General features: G+C 38.8%; 1 protein-coding gene across 14 annotated transcripts in view; it reads right to left on the bottom strand.

Moving 5' to 3' along the window:
- LOC105491299 (HYDIN axonemal central pair apparatus protein) overlaps window positions 1-17,785 on the bottom strand; it is a 468,775-nt gene that overhangs the window by 256,200 nt on the left and 194,790 nt on the right. For all 14 annotated transcript variants that reach the window (XM_024795897.2, XM_071084900.1, XM_011757559.2 and 11 more), the window contains 3 exons: window positions 14,101-14,168; window positions 2,767-3,002; window positions 753-853 (listed from right to left, as the gene is read on the bottom strand). In XM_024795897.2, coding sequence (XP_024651665.2) covers window positions 753-853; window positions 2,767-3,002; window positions 14,101-14,168 — 405 coding nt within the window. The remainder of the gene's footprint in view (window positions 1-752; window positions 854-2,766; window positions 3,003-14,100; window positions 14,169-17,785) is intronic.

Genomic DNA, 17,785 nt, shown 5'->3' with positions numbered 1-17,785 from the left:
TCTCTATTTCCTATATATAGCATTTTCATACATACACCTTAAAGTCCCAGATCTGGACACTGATTGCTTTGGGAAGAGTGCGGCCCCAGGATTTTACTTAGGATCACATCATTATTAATCGATGACACTACTACTCTCATCAGCACTGCTGCAATGACTGTAGCTTGGTCAAAAAGACACAGTCAACAAATGGCTGAGCCAGGATTTTAACCCGGCTGCCTCTCTAAAAAAGAGAGAGGAGCTGGAGATGGTTCTGAGGAGTATGCATTGTTAAAGATGAGTCTCATCTTGGGGGCCCACACCTATCCTGCAATTCAAGTCATGGCCACAGTGTCCCAGGGCAAGGACCTCTTGGCTTTACAGATCTTCCACTGCAGGACTGACAGCAACACCTTCCTGTTGCATAACTCTGGAGCGCTATGTTGAAAGATGAAAATAAAAGCGAGCAGCTCTTCACCTCTTCCTGCTAAAACCTTTCTGGTTACATACTTTGAAAGTCAGACCCATTAGAGAGGGTCTGACCCATTTCTTCACTACTCTTAGGATTCTTTGCCTAAGCTCTACAAGACACACACACTTCTTATCTCCACTAAAGGTGCATTAGAAACATTTGCTACTTTGTCATTTGAATTCCCAGGAAGGCTGGACAAACCCAGTGTGCTTGGGTTGGCAGGCGAGCTGCCTTCTGGGAGGCAGCCCATGACTGGAGGCTCAGGGGAGACTCGGGAGAAGAGCAAGTTGGGGAGTGGTACCTTGCTGTAATTAAGAGCGCCAGCACCTCTTCTCCAATGCCCTCCACGTCCACGACCAGTGCGAGCTCGTATTTCTGCACAGTGTTGGAGCATAAGGTCACCTGGAAAGAAAAAGGTGGCAAGTTGCTCTTCTAAAAAGCACGTTCTCTCTACGGGGAGTGGGGGGCGGGTTTCTAAAAAGCACGTTCTCTCTACAGCGGGGAGAGGAGCCCCTGGAGAACTACGCTGATCGGTGTGGTTTCTAAGTGCTTTATGGATATATAGCATTTTACATTTTTAGTTGAACAAGTTACATTGTGGGGTCAGGACATGCTGGGTGTTTTCAAAAGCCAGGGTAGAAACCAAATGGCTTTTAGTACAATGGCTTTGCTCATTTCTGAGGAGGTTTTGTCAAAGAAGCCACATACCTGCATAAGGGGAAAAATGAGCATGAACGATGAGCAATATCAAGCCAACTTTAATTACTGCAATTTAAATTGTTCCCCACTTCTGGGCTATATGAATTATGAAAATGTAATATACTGGTAAAACACTATAGCACAAGTTCTCTTACAGTAAAATAAGTGGCAATAACCATGTCAGTTCCAGAAAATGGTGGAAGAAATCAGTTAGTCTGCTTTACCAAAATCTTGCCCCCGCCATCCCACATTCTTTATTACAGCAGAAAATAGAAAGTTCCACAGAAGGGTCTATTTGAGGACAATAGAATGTGGGCAAAACATAAACAGATTTCAGAACTCATTGGTACTTAGATTCCAATTCTAGCAAGTTGGAGTTAAGTAGTAATGAATTGCACAGACAATTCATTTAAGAAGTTTAGCAGTTGCTAGGGGAGATTGAGGGTCAAGGGAGGCTGTTGGGGGCTCAGAACATTTTACCCTGTGTTTTTATTTGCTGCTGTGAAGCTGTACATTTAGGCTTTCAGAAGCCTTGTTACGATTTTTAATTGCTTCAAAATTATATGTACTGGAAGAGATAGTTGCAAGTCTAGAAAACAGCTTCTGGCATGGGTTAAGGCTTTTCTATCTATAAATTATGTATCTGGTACTAATTAAAATGTTTTCAGTTGCAGAGGGAATCACTGTATGCTTTAAATTTGAATCCACAAAGACCTGGCTGAAATGCAGATCAGGAGGAAAACTGGAGCTTGGAGAAAGCTTTTCCAAATATAAAGGAAAAACAAAGTGAAGATGAAGTCATCGATTTGGAAAGAAACAGAGAATGCTAGTGTGACTGTAACCCCCTGTTTATGTATCTGGGTTGTGGCTAGAAGGAAGAACAAGTGGTTTTGGCAGAAGGCTGCTAGCAAGACGCTACGTCTTTTAAAATCTTCCTGAGATACCTGGGAAGCAACAACAACAAACAACAACAGCAAAAGAAAAGAAGGAAGACAGTTAGGGTGAAATAATTCCACTGGTGGCACTGTGAGGCCATAACCAAGGCAAAGCACTATCCTGATTGCAGACAAAATATGGAAGGACGAGTATTCTTCAGTATAAGGAAGCTGAATTCTCATGGCTTTTCCTGCGGAACTCAAGATAAAGCACTGTTAGTGATATCACATCCACATCCACCATGAATGAAGTCCAGATTCGGATTACAAAGCTGAATAAACCCGATATCATCTTTGGCATAAGAGTGGCCATGTATTGGTATCTAAAGGATCTGAGTCTGAAGGAAAGATAAACCTAAGTATCAATAAGTTCTGAAATCTGTTTATATTATTACCGATGGGTGTACTGTCTGGATAGTAGTGGCTTCACTAGAAATACCTAGAATCCACTCCTCTGGTGAAGGCAGTGCATCTAGATTAACGTAAAGCCACTGGCACAGTGCCCATTGCTTTGCCCAATGTATTTGTGTCTAGTTTATTTCCTTATAGGCTCACTTTTCCCTGTAAATTGACAGGCATCCCCTCCTGCTGACACTGGATAGCAGGAAGGTATGAGGGCCCAGTGGCTATTTTAAAGGCTCAGCTGCTTGGCTGTGTGTGCACGAAGGCTATGCACTTTACCCTGATAGCAGCAAATCCCTGGGGGCGAATGGTGCCACAGTCAGGAGTGACGGTGAATTCTTTCGGTTTCATTGAGGATATTTCTTCCTTGGTCCAAGACGGTCTTTTGTCGTCTGCATTCTGCTCGCAATATGAAATGCTTTTACGGCCAAGGCCATCCCCAGGAATACGCAGTTTGAAAGTCATGGGGACCAAAGAGGTATTATTGAGAGAACATATCAAGGTATGAGGAAACCCTGGAAAATAAAATATGATGTGAGAAATAAAAGCCCCCCAACACCTCCCTTGACCCTCAATCTCCCCCTAGCGACTGCTAAGCTTCTTGAATGAACTGTCTGTGCAATTCATTGCTACTTAACTCTAACTCACCCTAAATATTATTTTTATTGTTTCATTCCATCAATAAACACATTTTCATTCATTAACATATCTATTCTTTTATTTATGCATTCACTCAATGAATATTTACTATACATTTACTATGTGGGAGGTTAAACACCAGATACAAAACAAGCCCCTTGATTGCCACCCAGGCCCTTCTGGGGAGGCAGCCTCTGTTAGTAGTTTGCTGAGTAGTCTTGCAGAAGTATATTTTGCATTTATTTCTTACATAAAAATATATAGTTTTGCATGGAATCATGCTTGCTCTTTTTATTTGCCAGTGTGTGAAAGAAAAAGCCTGCATGGTTTTGCCTGCTGGGTGACCCAGAGCTTGCCAAGATATGATAGAGTGTGTCCTGGACCTGACTGGGGATCACGCTCGTAGGGGTGATGACACGGTAACAAAAAATAGCCTTTCCCAAGACAGACTTTATGAACTGCTTTAGAGTCAGCCAGAGACTAACACCTGGCTTTTACCTCTCTTAGACAAAGCTGCTTTGTCATCATATTCACCTTCGTTCCATGAGGCTCCTCTCTTAAGAGATGTAGATCTTCCTTGCTTGGCAAGCATACACTAAGCTCTGATTTTCTTTCTTTTCTTTTCTTTTTTTTTTCTTTTTTTTTTTTTTTTTTTAGATAAGAGTCTTGCTCTGTCGCCCAGGCTGGAGTGCAGTGGTACAATCTTAACTCACTGCAACCTCCACCTCCAAAGTTCAAGTGATTCTCCTGCCTCAGCCTCCTGAGTAGCTGGGATTACAGGTGTGTGCCACCATGCACCACCACATCCATCTAATTTTTGTATTTTTAGTAGAGATGGGGTTTCACCATGTTGGCCAGGTTAGTCTTGAACTCTTGACCTCAGGTGGTCCACCTGCCTTAGCCTCCCAAACTGCTGGGATTACAGGCGTGAGCCACAGTGTCCAGCCACTAAGCTCTGATTTTTGATTCCCAAGGTAGCTATTGAATCTGATACCACTTTCAGAACAAGAATAATAATCTATAGACACAGGAGAACAAAAATGCATATTTCTACTGGATGGAAATGCTACTCTTCTACTTTGAACTCTGCTGTAATAAAATGTACTTGGTCTCTTGGAGTAATGACTGTTGCTGTCAGGGGTATTTTGAGTTGATCTACTTCTGCGTCATGTCTCAGTTTTTGTCCACACATTAGGCCATTGGAGGAAACACATTCATGTATCCTTTGTGATAACGCTCCTGCCAACCTACTTGGAAGATATCTTTCATGGAAAAAGAACTGTGAGATTGAATGCACTTGAAGGGTTATTCTTGGAAATTCCAGAGGAATTGCTTGAAAGTCAGTTTCACAATCATGCTACATGTGACTTTCCTCAACTTACCAAATAACTCTTGAAACTGTAGATGGCTTACCTTATTTGATCTGACCATTTGTGAGTTAGATGTTCTGTGAATGTGGAGCATATTACGGAAAGTGGGTTCTATAAAGATTCACGTGGGTCTTCCAAACCATTGCCCAGACTGCTTCCTTAAAGCCAGAACTTTTTCACAGAATAAAGCCAATTATGACCTTCTAGTTACAACAATTTCTTGTACTAGTACCTATAATACCCCATATTGCTTGTCAAGAAGCCTAAATGAAGGGGATGCTGATTTGTTAAAGACTGAAGGTCATTAATAAGAATGTTACTTCTAGGTTTCTAGTTGCAACCAATCCTAATACTATTCTATCTACAGTTCCACCTGAATGCAAGTACTTTACAGTTGTAGACCTCTATGCTCCCTTTTTCAGTGTCTAGTAAATAAAAAGTCAATATTTATCTGCCTTCTCCACAAATAATTAACAACATAATTGCACGGAATGTCTCAAGGATTCACAGAGGCACCTGATCTTTCTCCCAATACTTGTATAATGATTTAAAACACAACATTCTCAAGAGGTTCAATTCTCCTTCAAGATGCTTACTTTCACCTGACCTAAAAAGCCCTGAAGAAGACCAGCAGAAACTAGCAGTGGAAGATTACAAGGCTGTAAAGGAAAAATTACAGTTCTTTAAAAATATGGTATATTATTTGGAATATGACCTTTCTACTAAAGAATGGACCCTATCTAATGAGAGTATTAAATTGATTCATCAACATGCAGGACTAAACACTAAATTATAATTGAGAAACTTTGGGGGATTCATGGAATATTTTAGACAATAGATTTTTAATTTTTCTAGTAGAGTAAAAATCTCCACAAAGCAAAGGGAACTGTGTTGGCAGATCATTATGCAAATCAGGTGGCATTTTTGTCATTGTCCATAGAAATAATTCAGAATATGGGAGATCAATAAGCACATATATCCAACTCATTTTAGACATATAAAATTCAGCCTCAGATTTAGAAAACAAACATTGCCTAAAATTGGGAACCTCTGTTCATTCCAATGGTCTCTGGAATACCAACTATGTCCCCAAATCTAAGATGGTCTTTGACAAAAATGTTTTACCTATGGTAAAATAGAAGAGATGAAATAATCTCTGAATAAGAATCAATGGGGAAATTTCTCCTCTGCAGCTGGGGATGTGGCTGGCTCCTGCCAAACATCCTGCTACCATATCCAGAAACATTGTACAAGTGGGATGTGGGTCTCTGGAATATACGTGGACTGGGCCCAAATCACAAAGTTCAGAATACATGCTTGTAATTGTAAATTCTTTGGATGGGTTTGAGCCTTTCTGTACAGAAAAATCACTGCTATGACTGTGACTAATAAATTGTAGACTACAATTTTCCCACCTGGGGAATGCCACCTTACACTACAAGAGTTAACAAGAATTTTATAGTGTGTTAGCCCTTTGATAAAAATTTCACAATCCACAATCTTTGGGAAATGTAAAGCATAAAAATAGTATTACTGATCTTAAGTTGGCCCAGTTCTCTGAGGTTCTCATCATTCCTTGATGAAGAATTTTACCTTTAGCTCTGATGGCCATCGGATCTGATTAGCTCCCTCTGTAACTCATAGACTATTCACTTTATGAAATAATAACTAGAAGATCCATGTGATTACAAGTATTTCATCAATTTGAGTCAACCTTGCTTCATGCAGACATAACAAAATATTGTGAGAACAAGCTCATCTCTAAGTTTAAGAAGACTTCCCTACAATCCCACCCTCAGAAGTCCTCCCCTCTTTCTACCTGAAGAATGAGTACCCTGAAAAATACACCAATGAAGGTCTTCTTCAGAGCCTTCTAACAACTGACCTTGCAGTTAAATTATGAGGTGGATATCTGAGGAAAAAGATGCCCATAGAAGCTAAATTATTGGCTGAAAACATGTTGAAAAATACTCTCACTGGAGATCTCAAATAGAGGTTTTCTAAAAAAACAGAAAAAACCTTCAGAAGCAGATGACCTTCAGAAACAGACTGCTATTTCAAGTCCCTCAGAACAAGCAGACTTTACCCACAGTAGATAGCTTCTGCTCAAGACTGATGGGATGAGATTTTGTTAGATGCCTGCCGTTACTGATTCTCACACTCTCCCTTGTGTCCTTTTGTTTTTATCATTTTGCCTTATTACTCCTTGTTTCCTATCTTAAGGTTATACAATTTTGATACACCCTGTGATGTTTCCCTTACTGTTATCGACAACTTGTTTTGGGCATGTTTTGTTCACACCTACTATGATCTCTTCTGCCAACCTTTCTAAGATCATTCTGTGATCATTACAATCCGGTTTTGCTCCCGACTCCCTACTTTACACCCTCCTAAGGTCAACTTAGATATTTCTCTTTGAGCTACATACTGCCAGTTTATATCAGTGCCACAGAAGAGACACCGGTAATGCATCTTTCGATGCTTTATCTGAACAACTCTGTCCCCAAATCCCAGATAGGTTATCATATTTTGTAATAACTTCTCTGTCCACATTATTCAATGGCCGAGTTCAATAAATACTTGGAGGTTTTCAAACTCCTTATTTTCATTTAACACATCCTTGTACCTCCTGAAAAATAGTGGGTTTGCAGATATTTACCTAGGCCTTTAGTGTATCAGCTAGCATGCCAGTTGTCATTTGGTCCATTCTTTCTTTGACCCATCCAAGGATTCATCTGTGCCTCAATGTTCCTTCAAGGACAATCACCACCCAATTCTATTATCTGACTCTCTCATGCTACTGCAGCTGTAGTCAACAGAACTAATTACTGGGTATGTCATCCAACATCCAATCCTACCATCAAAAATCTTTATAGCCATAGAAATTTCAGAAACCAACATATAGTACTATTTATCCACCACCCATTTATCACATCATCATCAATTCCAGCAGACCCTGATGCAAAATCTGTATCTTTACCACCAAGCAAATGAATGCCACATCTCCAACCCTAATCTATAACAGACTTCTTTTTAGGACTGGAATTAATGCCAATACAGGGATAATACTGTCAACTTTAGTTAGCTTCAAGTATTCCCCAGCACTATATTAGCCTCTGCAAACCTTTTTTAACCCCACCCAATATGTCTGTCATTCTGAAACAACTAAAATATTCCTCCAATTCTTGGCTTACTTCTGGAACGATCAGTCTCATTTTTGCATCAGGAACTATACGCATCCCTATTAGTGTTTCATTCCTGAGCTAATAACAAGCTTATGCTCATCTGTCTCATTAACGCCTTCCTACTTGCACATGTGGGGTAATAATTAGAAAGCTTCAAATGTGGCCAGGCATGGTGGCTCACACCTGTAATCCCAGCACTTGGGAGGCAGAGGCAGGTGGATCACCTGAGGTCAGCAGTTTGAGACCAGCCTGGCCAACATAGTAAAACCCCGTCTCTACTAAGAATATAAAAAAAATTAGCCAGGTGTGGTGGTAGGCACCTGTAATCCCAGCACTTGGGAGGCTGAGGCAGGAGAATTGCTTGCTTGGGAGGTGGAGATTGCAGTGAGCCAACATGGTGCCACTGCACTCCAGCCTGGGCAACAGAATGAGACTCCGTCGAAAGAAAAGAAAAGAAAAGAAAAGAAAAGAGAAGAAAGAAGGAAAGAAGGAAAGAAAGGAAGGAAGGAAGGAGGAAGGAAGGAAGGAAGGAAGGAAGGAAGGAAGGAAGGAAGGAAGGAAGGAAGGAAGGAAGGAAAGAAAGAAAGTTTCAAAGTTTCAAAGTTTCAAATGCCTCTCCACATCCTCCAGTGCCACCATGCTTCTTTGTGTCTGATTGATGAGAGACCAATCCACCTGGGGAAATAATGGTACTTTGTTGGAGTCATGAGGCTTCAACTGTGGGAGTCATATAATTGGAAATTATCACAAAATTGTCCCTCACTTTGGTTGATGCATTGCAGACTCCAGAAGCAAAGCAAAGTAGCCTAAATCCACTGACCCATGTGGTTTTGAAAACCAGATTGCCTTAGATTTCCTGTTGGCAAGCCCAAAAGGTATGTTATTGCTGGCATTTCCTGCCACAATACAGAGAAGATTAAAGAATTTATAGCATTCATAGCTAAACTAAAAGAAAATATAACTTAGGTTTTGAAGGTGGATTAAGTTGGTTTTTGAGATAAGTTTCCATGTCTCAGGTTTGAGGAATCTTGGGGGACATGGTTCTGCAGTGTCTTCTGGCCTCTTGTATAGCTGCTATATCATCAAATGGTTCAATAAGATATTATACAACAAAAGAAAAGTAAATTGTTTCTAATTTTCAGCTTAGCTAATTACCAAAACTTACCAAAACCAGCTAGGAGGAACAGCTGTTGATTTTTATTTCTATAGCTCAAGGAAACTATGGATAAATTACCCAATGATAATCTTTCCTGTGTCCTAATAAAGGAGGCCCAAATAGAAGATGATTAAGAGAAAAACCTATCTAACCTTGGAGCATGCGTACCTGGTTTTGTGTGACCCCAGAGCTCCCTAACATCAAAAATCCCATTCTAGATCTGATGGAGAATAATGTTATCAGTGTCATTGTTTGAAAATGAATAAGAGCCTTTCAATTGACACACAGGTTATTCTTTAAATGGACACACAGGTTATTCTCTTATTTGGCATACAGCATATAGGAAAAGGAGGCGATGATATGAGAGTTCTGGCAAACAGGAAGATGAAGTGGAAAGGCTACTCCTTTTGTCTCAGTGGAGTGTGGGAAGGGGAAGAATAACAGAGAGGCCAGATGTGTACATCATGGCGTCTGCCTTACAGGCCAGAATCTCAGGGATAGGGTGGCTAAATAGGTTGAAGGGATGCTGGAAGCAAAGGGTCTTCTGCCTAGCTCTCTAGTTGGGAATCTCAGAGCAGACCACTTCACAGAACATCCTCATACCTGCCTGGGGCAGCTAACTCAGGATAAAAATGGTATGCTTAGGTCAAAAGGGAATCTTAGTACTCAAGTATCTCTCAGTTCCTGTGTGGCTGGAGAAGGACCTAGGCATTACACATGGATACATGGCACCCTTCCTCCCACGCATGGTTCTGGAAGGTAGTTGGGTTGAGAACAGTGAACTTGCTATGGGTCTACAACAGGGCTGCCATAGCAAGAGGCCAGACAACCGTACCTCAATGGCTATGAAGGGAGAGGAGAGTTTAGCCCAACACTGTCCAATGGAAATACAATGCAAAACACAAATAGGTGACATTAATTTTAACAACATAGTGTATTTAACCCAACATGTCAGAAATATCATTTCAACATGTAATCAATAGTATTTTACTCTTACAGCACATCTCAGTGTGCTCAGTAGCTTCATGGGGGAAGCACAGGTCTAGCTCCAGGGAAGATGGAGTCAGTGGAAGCCAAGTCAGTGTTGGCTCTGATGGAGCCAAAAGGACAAGTCATCAGTGTTCCCGCAATACCTCAGTGGAAATGGGTGCCACAGGTAAGTGGTTAGCTAGATGAGGTACCCACAGGCCAGTGTCTCAGTGCTCCCCAACTCCTGCCATGCTTGCTTGGTAGAGTGGGAACACATGAGAAATACTAGTTGGATTATAAAAAATATTTATATTTTCTTCACAAAAAACATCTAAGATGATTGAGATTAAGTATCTTTTAATATGTCTTTCATAGACCTTCTATTCTGTTTATACACTTACCGATTTATACATGTCTATTAATCTATTTTGCCAATTTTTCTATTGGATAATTTCACTTTTCCACATGGATTAGCAGGAGTTAGTTTCACATATTCTGAAGGTTCATGTATTCTGATTTTAATACTTTGCCTATTATTTATTTTGCAAGCATTGTCTTTTTACTGTATTCCTGAAATCTTTTGTTTGGAAATTTGCTTAATGCTAGGGCGCCACACTTACCAACCTTTTTCTTTATGGCTTTTGCATTGGGCATCTTGTTTAAGACCTTCACACTTGCTAGTATATAAACATAACTACCTATATTTTCTCCTGATATTTTAAAAAGTTTGTTTTTCACAGTTAGCTGTGTAATAGAGCTGAGATTTTTTTCTGTGAAAGATCTGAGGTAAAAGTCTAACTTTTCTATTATTTCCCATTGATAACCAATTGTTTCTCCGCCTTTTATGAAGCAGCTCACGCCTCCACTGATCTGAAATTTCACAATGAGCATGTGTGAATTCCCCTGTAGTCATGGCTTTGTTTCTATTAGTCTATTTGCCTATGCTTTACAGTACATTTTAATATCTGATAAAGTCCACAGTCATTGGTCTTTGTTTCAAAAATTTATTGGCTCTTTCCGTGAATTTTTCCCCAGGGAATTAGCCAATTATCTTCTTCCTGTAGTGTCTGCACATTTATTGTTAGGTTATTATAGAGTTTTATATTCTTAAATGACATTTTTCTATTATATTTTCTAGTTAATCATTGCTGATGTATTTAAAAATCTACTTTTTAATAATATTTTGCTTGAATACCTTGCTAAACTCTTATTAGTTCTAATGCCCTGTCAGTTAATTACCACAGTTTTTCTAGGTAGAGAATAATACATTCTATAAACTATGATAGTTTTGTTTTTTTCTTTTCAACTACTTATCTTTTATTTCCTTTTATTTTCTTATCACAATAGCTTGGACCTCCAGGACAATGTTATATGATAGCTTGAGAATAGTTTTTTGATTTTGTTTTTTTGCCTCTGAAAATGAATGAGAATGCTTTCAACATTTAATTGTAATATCCCAGTCCCCAGAATAGTGTCTAGAACATAGATAAATTAATATTACTAAATGTACGTTACTACATGAACAAAGGTCCCCATCAAATACATTTTCCCACTATAGGTTTTTTCTATTTTTCATTCATCATATTAAGGAATTTCCCTCCTACTCCTAGTTTTCTAAGAATTTTTATTTCTAATTATGAATGAGTGTTGGATTCTGTGGAATATTTTTCTCAGCATGAACTGAGATGATATAAATTGTGGTAAATTACATGAATGGATTTCCTGTTATTAAACCATTTTGCATTTCTGGGATAAATTCTACTTGGTCATGATGTAATTTTAAAAATGTATCTCTATGCATGTGATTTGCTAATGCTTTAAAGTCAATGTTCATAAGAGAGATGGGTCTATATTTTTCTTTTCTTGTGTTGTTTTACTGTGAATTTATTTGTCTCCTAAAATGAGTTAATAACTTTCTACATTTTTCTGTGATGTGAGATACATCCATTTCTTCACCATTTGGTAGAACACACTTGTAAAGCTGTTTGACCTAGTGTCTTTTCTTCAGGGCTGGATACTTGACTTCTTTTTCAGTATATTCTATGATTATTTTTCTATTCAGGGTCTACTCCTTATGGTAATTTTAATAACATATATTTCCCCCCAACTCATCCATTTCTCCTATTTTTAAAGCATTCTCTTATCTGTTTTTACTGCCTTACGTATCTGCAATTGTATTTCTTTCCTGGTTCCTACCGAGAGTTATGAGGGTTTTGTTGTTGTTGTTGTTTATTTGTTTTTTAGAGACAGGGTCTTGCTCTTTTGCCTAGGCTAGAGTGCAGTAGTGCAATCACAGCTCACTGCAGCCTCCAACTCCTGGGCTCAAGAGATCCTCCTGCTTCAGCCTCTTAGGTAGCTGGGACCACAGGTATGTACAACTACACTCAGCTGATTGCTTTTTTTTTTTTTTTTTTTTTCTTGGTAGAGATGGGGTCTTGCTATGTTGCCTGGGCTGGTCTTGAACTCCTGGGCCTCCCAAAGTGCCAGGATTATAGATGTGAGCCACTACGCCTGGCTGATGTTGCCCAGATTTGCTAAGTTACGCCAAAATTGCTGGTTATCTCCCACTATCCTTTTCCGTCTTCAGGAAGTAATGAAATCCCTAAGCTTTGGTTGTGAATGTGGCCAACCAGAGTGAGGCTGTATTTCCTAGCCCTATATGCAGCTTGGTTGTGGCCACACAAATAAGTACTCACCAATGGGATATAACCGTATATGGTGTGTACAACTTCTAGGAAGTGTCCTTAAAAGAAAGGGGCATACCCTTTTCCTGTCTCTTCCTCCTTTCTGCTGGCTGGAATGTGAGTATGATGGCTAAGGTTAGAACAGAAATCTTGACCAAGACATAGAAGCTACATGCCACCTATGGTGGAGCTACAGAATTGAAGGAGCATCCAGCTGCACACCATAAGGACAAATGTTTTTCTTCAGTTTAGATTTGCTCTTTGGCCATTTTCATTCTTTCTCCATCTAGAATTTCTATTAGATACAAGTTAAAACTTTTAAACTTAGAAAGTTAGAACTTTTAAATCTTATTTTCCATGTCCCTTTATTTCCCTTTCATATAGTCTAATTCTTTTGCTTTCAGTGCTACATTCTGGATGAATTTCTCAACATTAGTTACTTGTCAATATATAAGTTTTATGCCTGTCAGTGTTTGGGGAGCTCAAGTGGAAGGGACAGGTAGGGCATGGAGGAGTCTCACAATTTATGATGCTGACTTGTACTTAATTCCTTGATATCAGTACAATACTCCTACTCTCAGCTACACCTGGTATCCAGCAATTCATAAGTCCTTTGGCTCACCCACTTCATGTATAAATGCCTAGTCTTATGCCAGTGTGGGAGAGGCATAGTTGCCAAGCTGTGTAGAATGAGGGTAGGTAATGGATGGGGATTGAACAGCCGCATCTAGGATCTACCACTCAGGCTACATCTAAGGATCATGCAAAAGGAACATATCAAATGTCCAAAATAAATGTATTTATTTTTAAATTACAGAACTACCATAAAAACTCTTTAGCTAGTGAGGATAATTTCTTATAAACAAAATCTGTCCCATAGGTATATTTAAGAGAGTGACTATACTTTGTCAAATATATATTACTTTGAGTATCTTTACCAATTATTTTTTATCTTATCACAATGTGGCTTCTGCTGCCACCACTGTTAAAACTGTAACTTGAAATCACTAGTGACCTCTACTACTCAACGTGGAGCACATTAAATGAAGTGATTCATGTTAGAAGTAGCCCCATTTATAAAAATCAATACCTGCACTTTAAAAGCCCTGTGTTTGTGATGTATTTATGGCCATTGGCACTCACTGGAAACTGTAGATACTTCAAAGCAGAAGAGCATTTTGAGGAAATCAGTGGCATCTTGGGGATAGGCTTCTCCTTTGCCATATTCTACTGAAATGTACTATATTAGGGGCCTTGATGTTTTCTAAGGGTCTGACTTCTAGATAAGAGTTTCAGATATTCTTGGAGCTCAATAGTGGGCTTACCACTGATATATAGCATTTACATTAACATTTCAGAGCTGAACAATAGAGTAGATTCCAAACAATGAATCAGTATGAGATTTCTTGGCGGTAACTGACTTGGGATGGTTGTGTGGACTCTGTTTCCTTACACAGGGCAATCAGATATAGGGCACGTGTTCTGAATGTCCTTGTGCTGGACTTTGTATTCCAGGGCCATGGAACGGGGGTCCTTTGTAAACCTTCCTCCTTCCATGTAGAGAAAAGGAATCCTATTCAATTTCTAATTTAAAATGGAAAATTACTCACCAAAGGAAACATCACCAAAGTGCAGAGCTGGAACATTAAAATGGAAGGTAGGTCCAATGACACAGCCTCTGGAAGGAGGAATACAAGGTGGGGGAGAAGGAGAGAACCCAGTGAATCAGAGTCACAATCAGGAAGCGGGGCAAGGATAAATACAAAAACCATAGCGTGACATTATGTCAATTACAGTATCCAGGATTTAAAGAAATGATGACATGATGGTCTATCACAGTGGTTCTTAAAATTCTCTTTCATGATTCAAACCATGGGTTTTGACAAACAATGCTGTGGTTAACTTACTGTCTTATTTCTACCAATGAACAGGTGAGAGGCAGAGCAGATGGATCATCAAACAAGGGCACAAAATGTTGTGATTTTGAATGAGACACACATCATGTAAAGTTATTAATGTGTCGAGAAATAAAAATTATAGGTCTAATCATGCAATACACATCAAAGACTATCACTGATACTAGTAATCCCTGTCCATGCTGTCATATAAACTGTTCCAATTCTGCTCCTACCGCTGTGACATTCCTACCACAGTGACATTCACTCACTGTGATGCTGGCTAGCCACTTTATCTCTATCAGCTTCTGTTTCTCTTCCTCATGTATAAAAGAGAGGACTGGACTAGGTGACATTGAATGACTCTTTACTGTAAATGTTGGTCTATTTCTCTCTCACTGCACGTCTTCATGATCTTGGAGAGATGCTCTAGCTTAAAATAAATAATAGAGAGATTCTATGACTTCTAGCTTAGAAGGTATGGTAGGTAGAATAATGGCTTCCAGAGATATCTATGTCCTAATTCCCAGAACCTATGAATATATTAGGTTACATGGCAAAAAGGAATTAAGGTAGCAGATGGAATTAGGGTTGCTAATTAATTGAATTTAAGATGGGGAGATTATCCTGTCTTATCCTGGTAGGCCCATTGTAATCACAAGGGTGATTTTAAAAATAGAGGACAGAGACAACAGAGGAGGTCAGAGTGCTGCAATCTCAGAACTCAACCTGGCTTTGAACACAGAAGAAGGAAACCATGCATCCAGGAATGTGAGCAGCCTCAGAAAGCCAAAAAAGGTTAGGAAATGGGTTCCCCTCTAGAGCTTTCAGAAGGAAACACTGCCCTGCCAACACTGATTTTAGCCCAGCTAGACCTGCATTAAGGCTATAAAACTGTAAAATATTAAATATGTGTTGTTTGAAGCTACTAAATTTGTGATAATTTGTTACAGCAGCAAAAGAAAACTAATCTATTAAGTTATCTTGTTTACCTTCACAGAAACAATTATTTTTCTCCATGATCCATGTCTTTATCTGTAGGCCAAAAGCAAGAACTGAAAAGTGTCCCATCTGTGTGGCAAAACTTTTAAACATTATAGACACACAGATAGCATAAAACACATTAAGCAAGAATCTTTTAATTCACCAAGCTCCAGCTGTTGTATGTGTCACACCATGCAGAATATGATGATGTCTTAGTGGTACTCCCAGTTGCTCCAGCTCTGACCATAATGTGATGAGAGGTTGTTGTAAGCCTGGGAGGAATGGCCACAGCAAAGACTCACTGCAACAAGTTTCAAGTGTAACTTTCTCATGAGCATTTATTATATTTCACGCTGATGATCTAAAGTGATTTTAAAGGGAGCGGTTGGGACTCAGCCAGGAATTAGGATCCAGTTGAGAATGAAGTCAACAAACAGACCGACAGGCTATATGCTTCACTTGAAAAGAAGCTTTTAGGGACCAAAGTAACAAACAGACCAAAAGTGTCTGTCTGACATGCACGAGATGCTAAAGAAAGTAGGAAAGAAGTTTAAAAAATGTACACGAAGCAGACATTTAATCAATGCAGAAGTTTAAACAACCAGAGATACATGACACTTGTCCAAAGGCACATGTAACTGAGGGAACTGTGGCTGAACAATCCCATCTGGACTTAGATATGGTCACATTAATTCTCACAGGGATTCAGAATGTTAGGACAGTCTATGCCAAGATTGTGCCATAAATCAATGCAGGGGTCTGTTAAAACTATAATTTGAAAGAAAAGAGAGAGAATGATTCAATTATTACAATATATAAGTGAGACAAGTTGAATACAAAATATATCTGTGCTATGGTTCAAACTTTATAAAATCACATATGTAAAAATAGGAGGGAAGAAAATTGCTTACGGGTAATTTTTTAAAATCACACTAATTTTACAGTGTTGTTTATCCAACCACTGAAAATACTGTGTCATGAATTGGAAGAGTAAATAGGAAGAGTAAAAGTATATTTGTTATGATCTTTCAAGGCATACTAGCTAAAATACTAGCTTATGCGGTATTGAGAAATGAGTACCTGGCAATAAAAAAGAAACAAAATTCCAGAACCTACAATATTAACTTTATAGACATTTCCTGGGCTATGAGGCCCAAGAAAGTATTTCTGACAAAGTAAAATAACAAGTCAAGTCAGTGTTAACGTGTGGAGCTGAGAACAGATGATGTATTATTATACATGCATTTTTACCCTTTATGAATAGACATTTATTAATGACACTAGATTTTTAGCAGGTTTTCAAAATTATTGTTAGTGGTTTGAAATGCTAGAAACCACTAACGATGCAACATTATTGGACACAAGAATCACTAAGCTTTAAAGGAAGTGAACTGAGGAGGAAATTTAGGTAAGTCTATTTCTCTTAGCAATCGATCATGAGTTTGGTGATAAATCCCCATAAAGATTCTTTCCATAGTCAGGTTCTGTTGAAAGAAACTAGAAATGAACATCCAAAATCAAGAAGTGGTGTGTGAATTTTGGTAAATGGAAATGTCCAGAAGATAGAACAGGAGGCTTACCCTCCACAGAGCAGGTGAAGTACTAACTAGTCCAAGTTCACTTGTGAGCAGATTTCTGAGAGATCCCTAAATCCTATTATTCACAGTGGAGAACCCAAGTACACCTTAACTTATTTAGACATTGCAAGTGACATGCATGACTACTCTGGGATCTTTAGGAGAAGAGATCAGAGATTTAAAAAATTCAACCAGGAAATTACAGAAGTATTGCTCACTATTACAGGCTCCTGTGTTTTTTTTTTCTTTAAATGACAGCTTCATTGACATATAATTCACACATCATAAAATTCACACATTTAAAGTGCACAAATCAATGTTTTTTGTATATTCACAAATATATGCAACCATCACTACAGTCAATTTGAGAACATTTTCATCACCTCAAAAAGAAATCTCATGCCCTTTAGCTGTCACCCTCTATCCTGCACCCACCAGCCCTAAGCAACCACTAATCCAACTCAGATCTATATAGATTTGCCTATTTTAATCATTTCATACAAATGGAATCATGTAATGTGTTGTATTTTGTGACTGGCTTCTTTCATAATGTTTTCAGGGCTCATAATGGATGAACCTTATTTTCAAGGTTTATAATGGTGTCACTATGGCTGAACCTTGAAAACATTATGACAAGTGAAAGAAGCAGTCACAAAAGACCGTGGTAGCAAGGTTCATCCATGCTACCGTGTTGTAGCATCTATCAGTGCTTCATTTTTTTCTTTTCATTGCTTTTTATGGTCAAAGAGCATTCCATTGTATGGATATGCCACATTTCATTTATCTTTGACTACTAGGAATGATACTGTTATAAATACTCATGTACAAGTTTTTGTGTG

Source organism: Macaca nemestrina, chromosome 18 (assembly GCF_043159975.1).
Source record: "Macaca nemestrina isolate mMacNem1 chromosome 18, mMacNem.hap1, whole genome shotgun sequence".
Lineage (NCBI taxonomy): Eukaryota > Metazoa > Chordata > Mammalia > Primates > Cercopithecidae > Macaca > Macaca nemestrina.
Note: the sequence above shows the minus strand (reverse complement) of the source record. Positions and strands in the feature narration are given on the sequence as shown.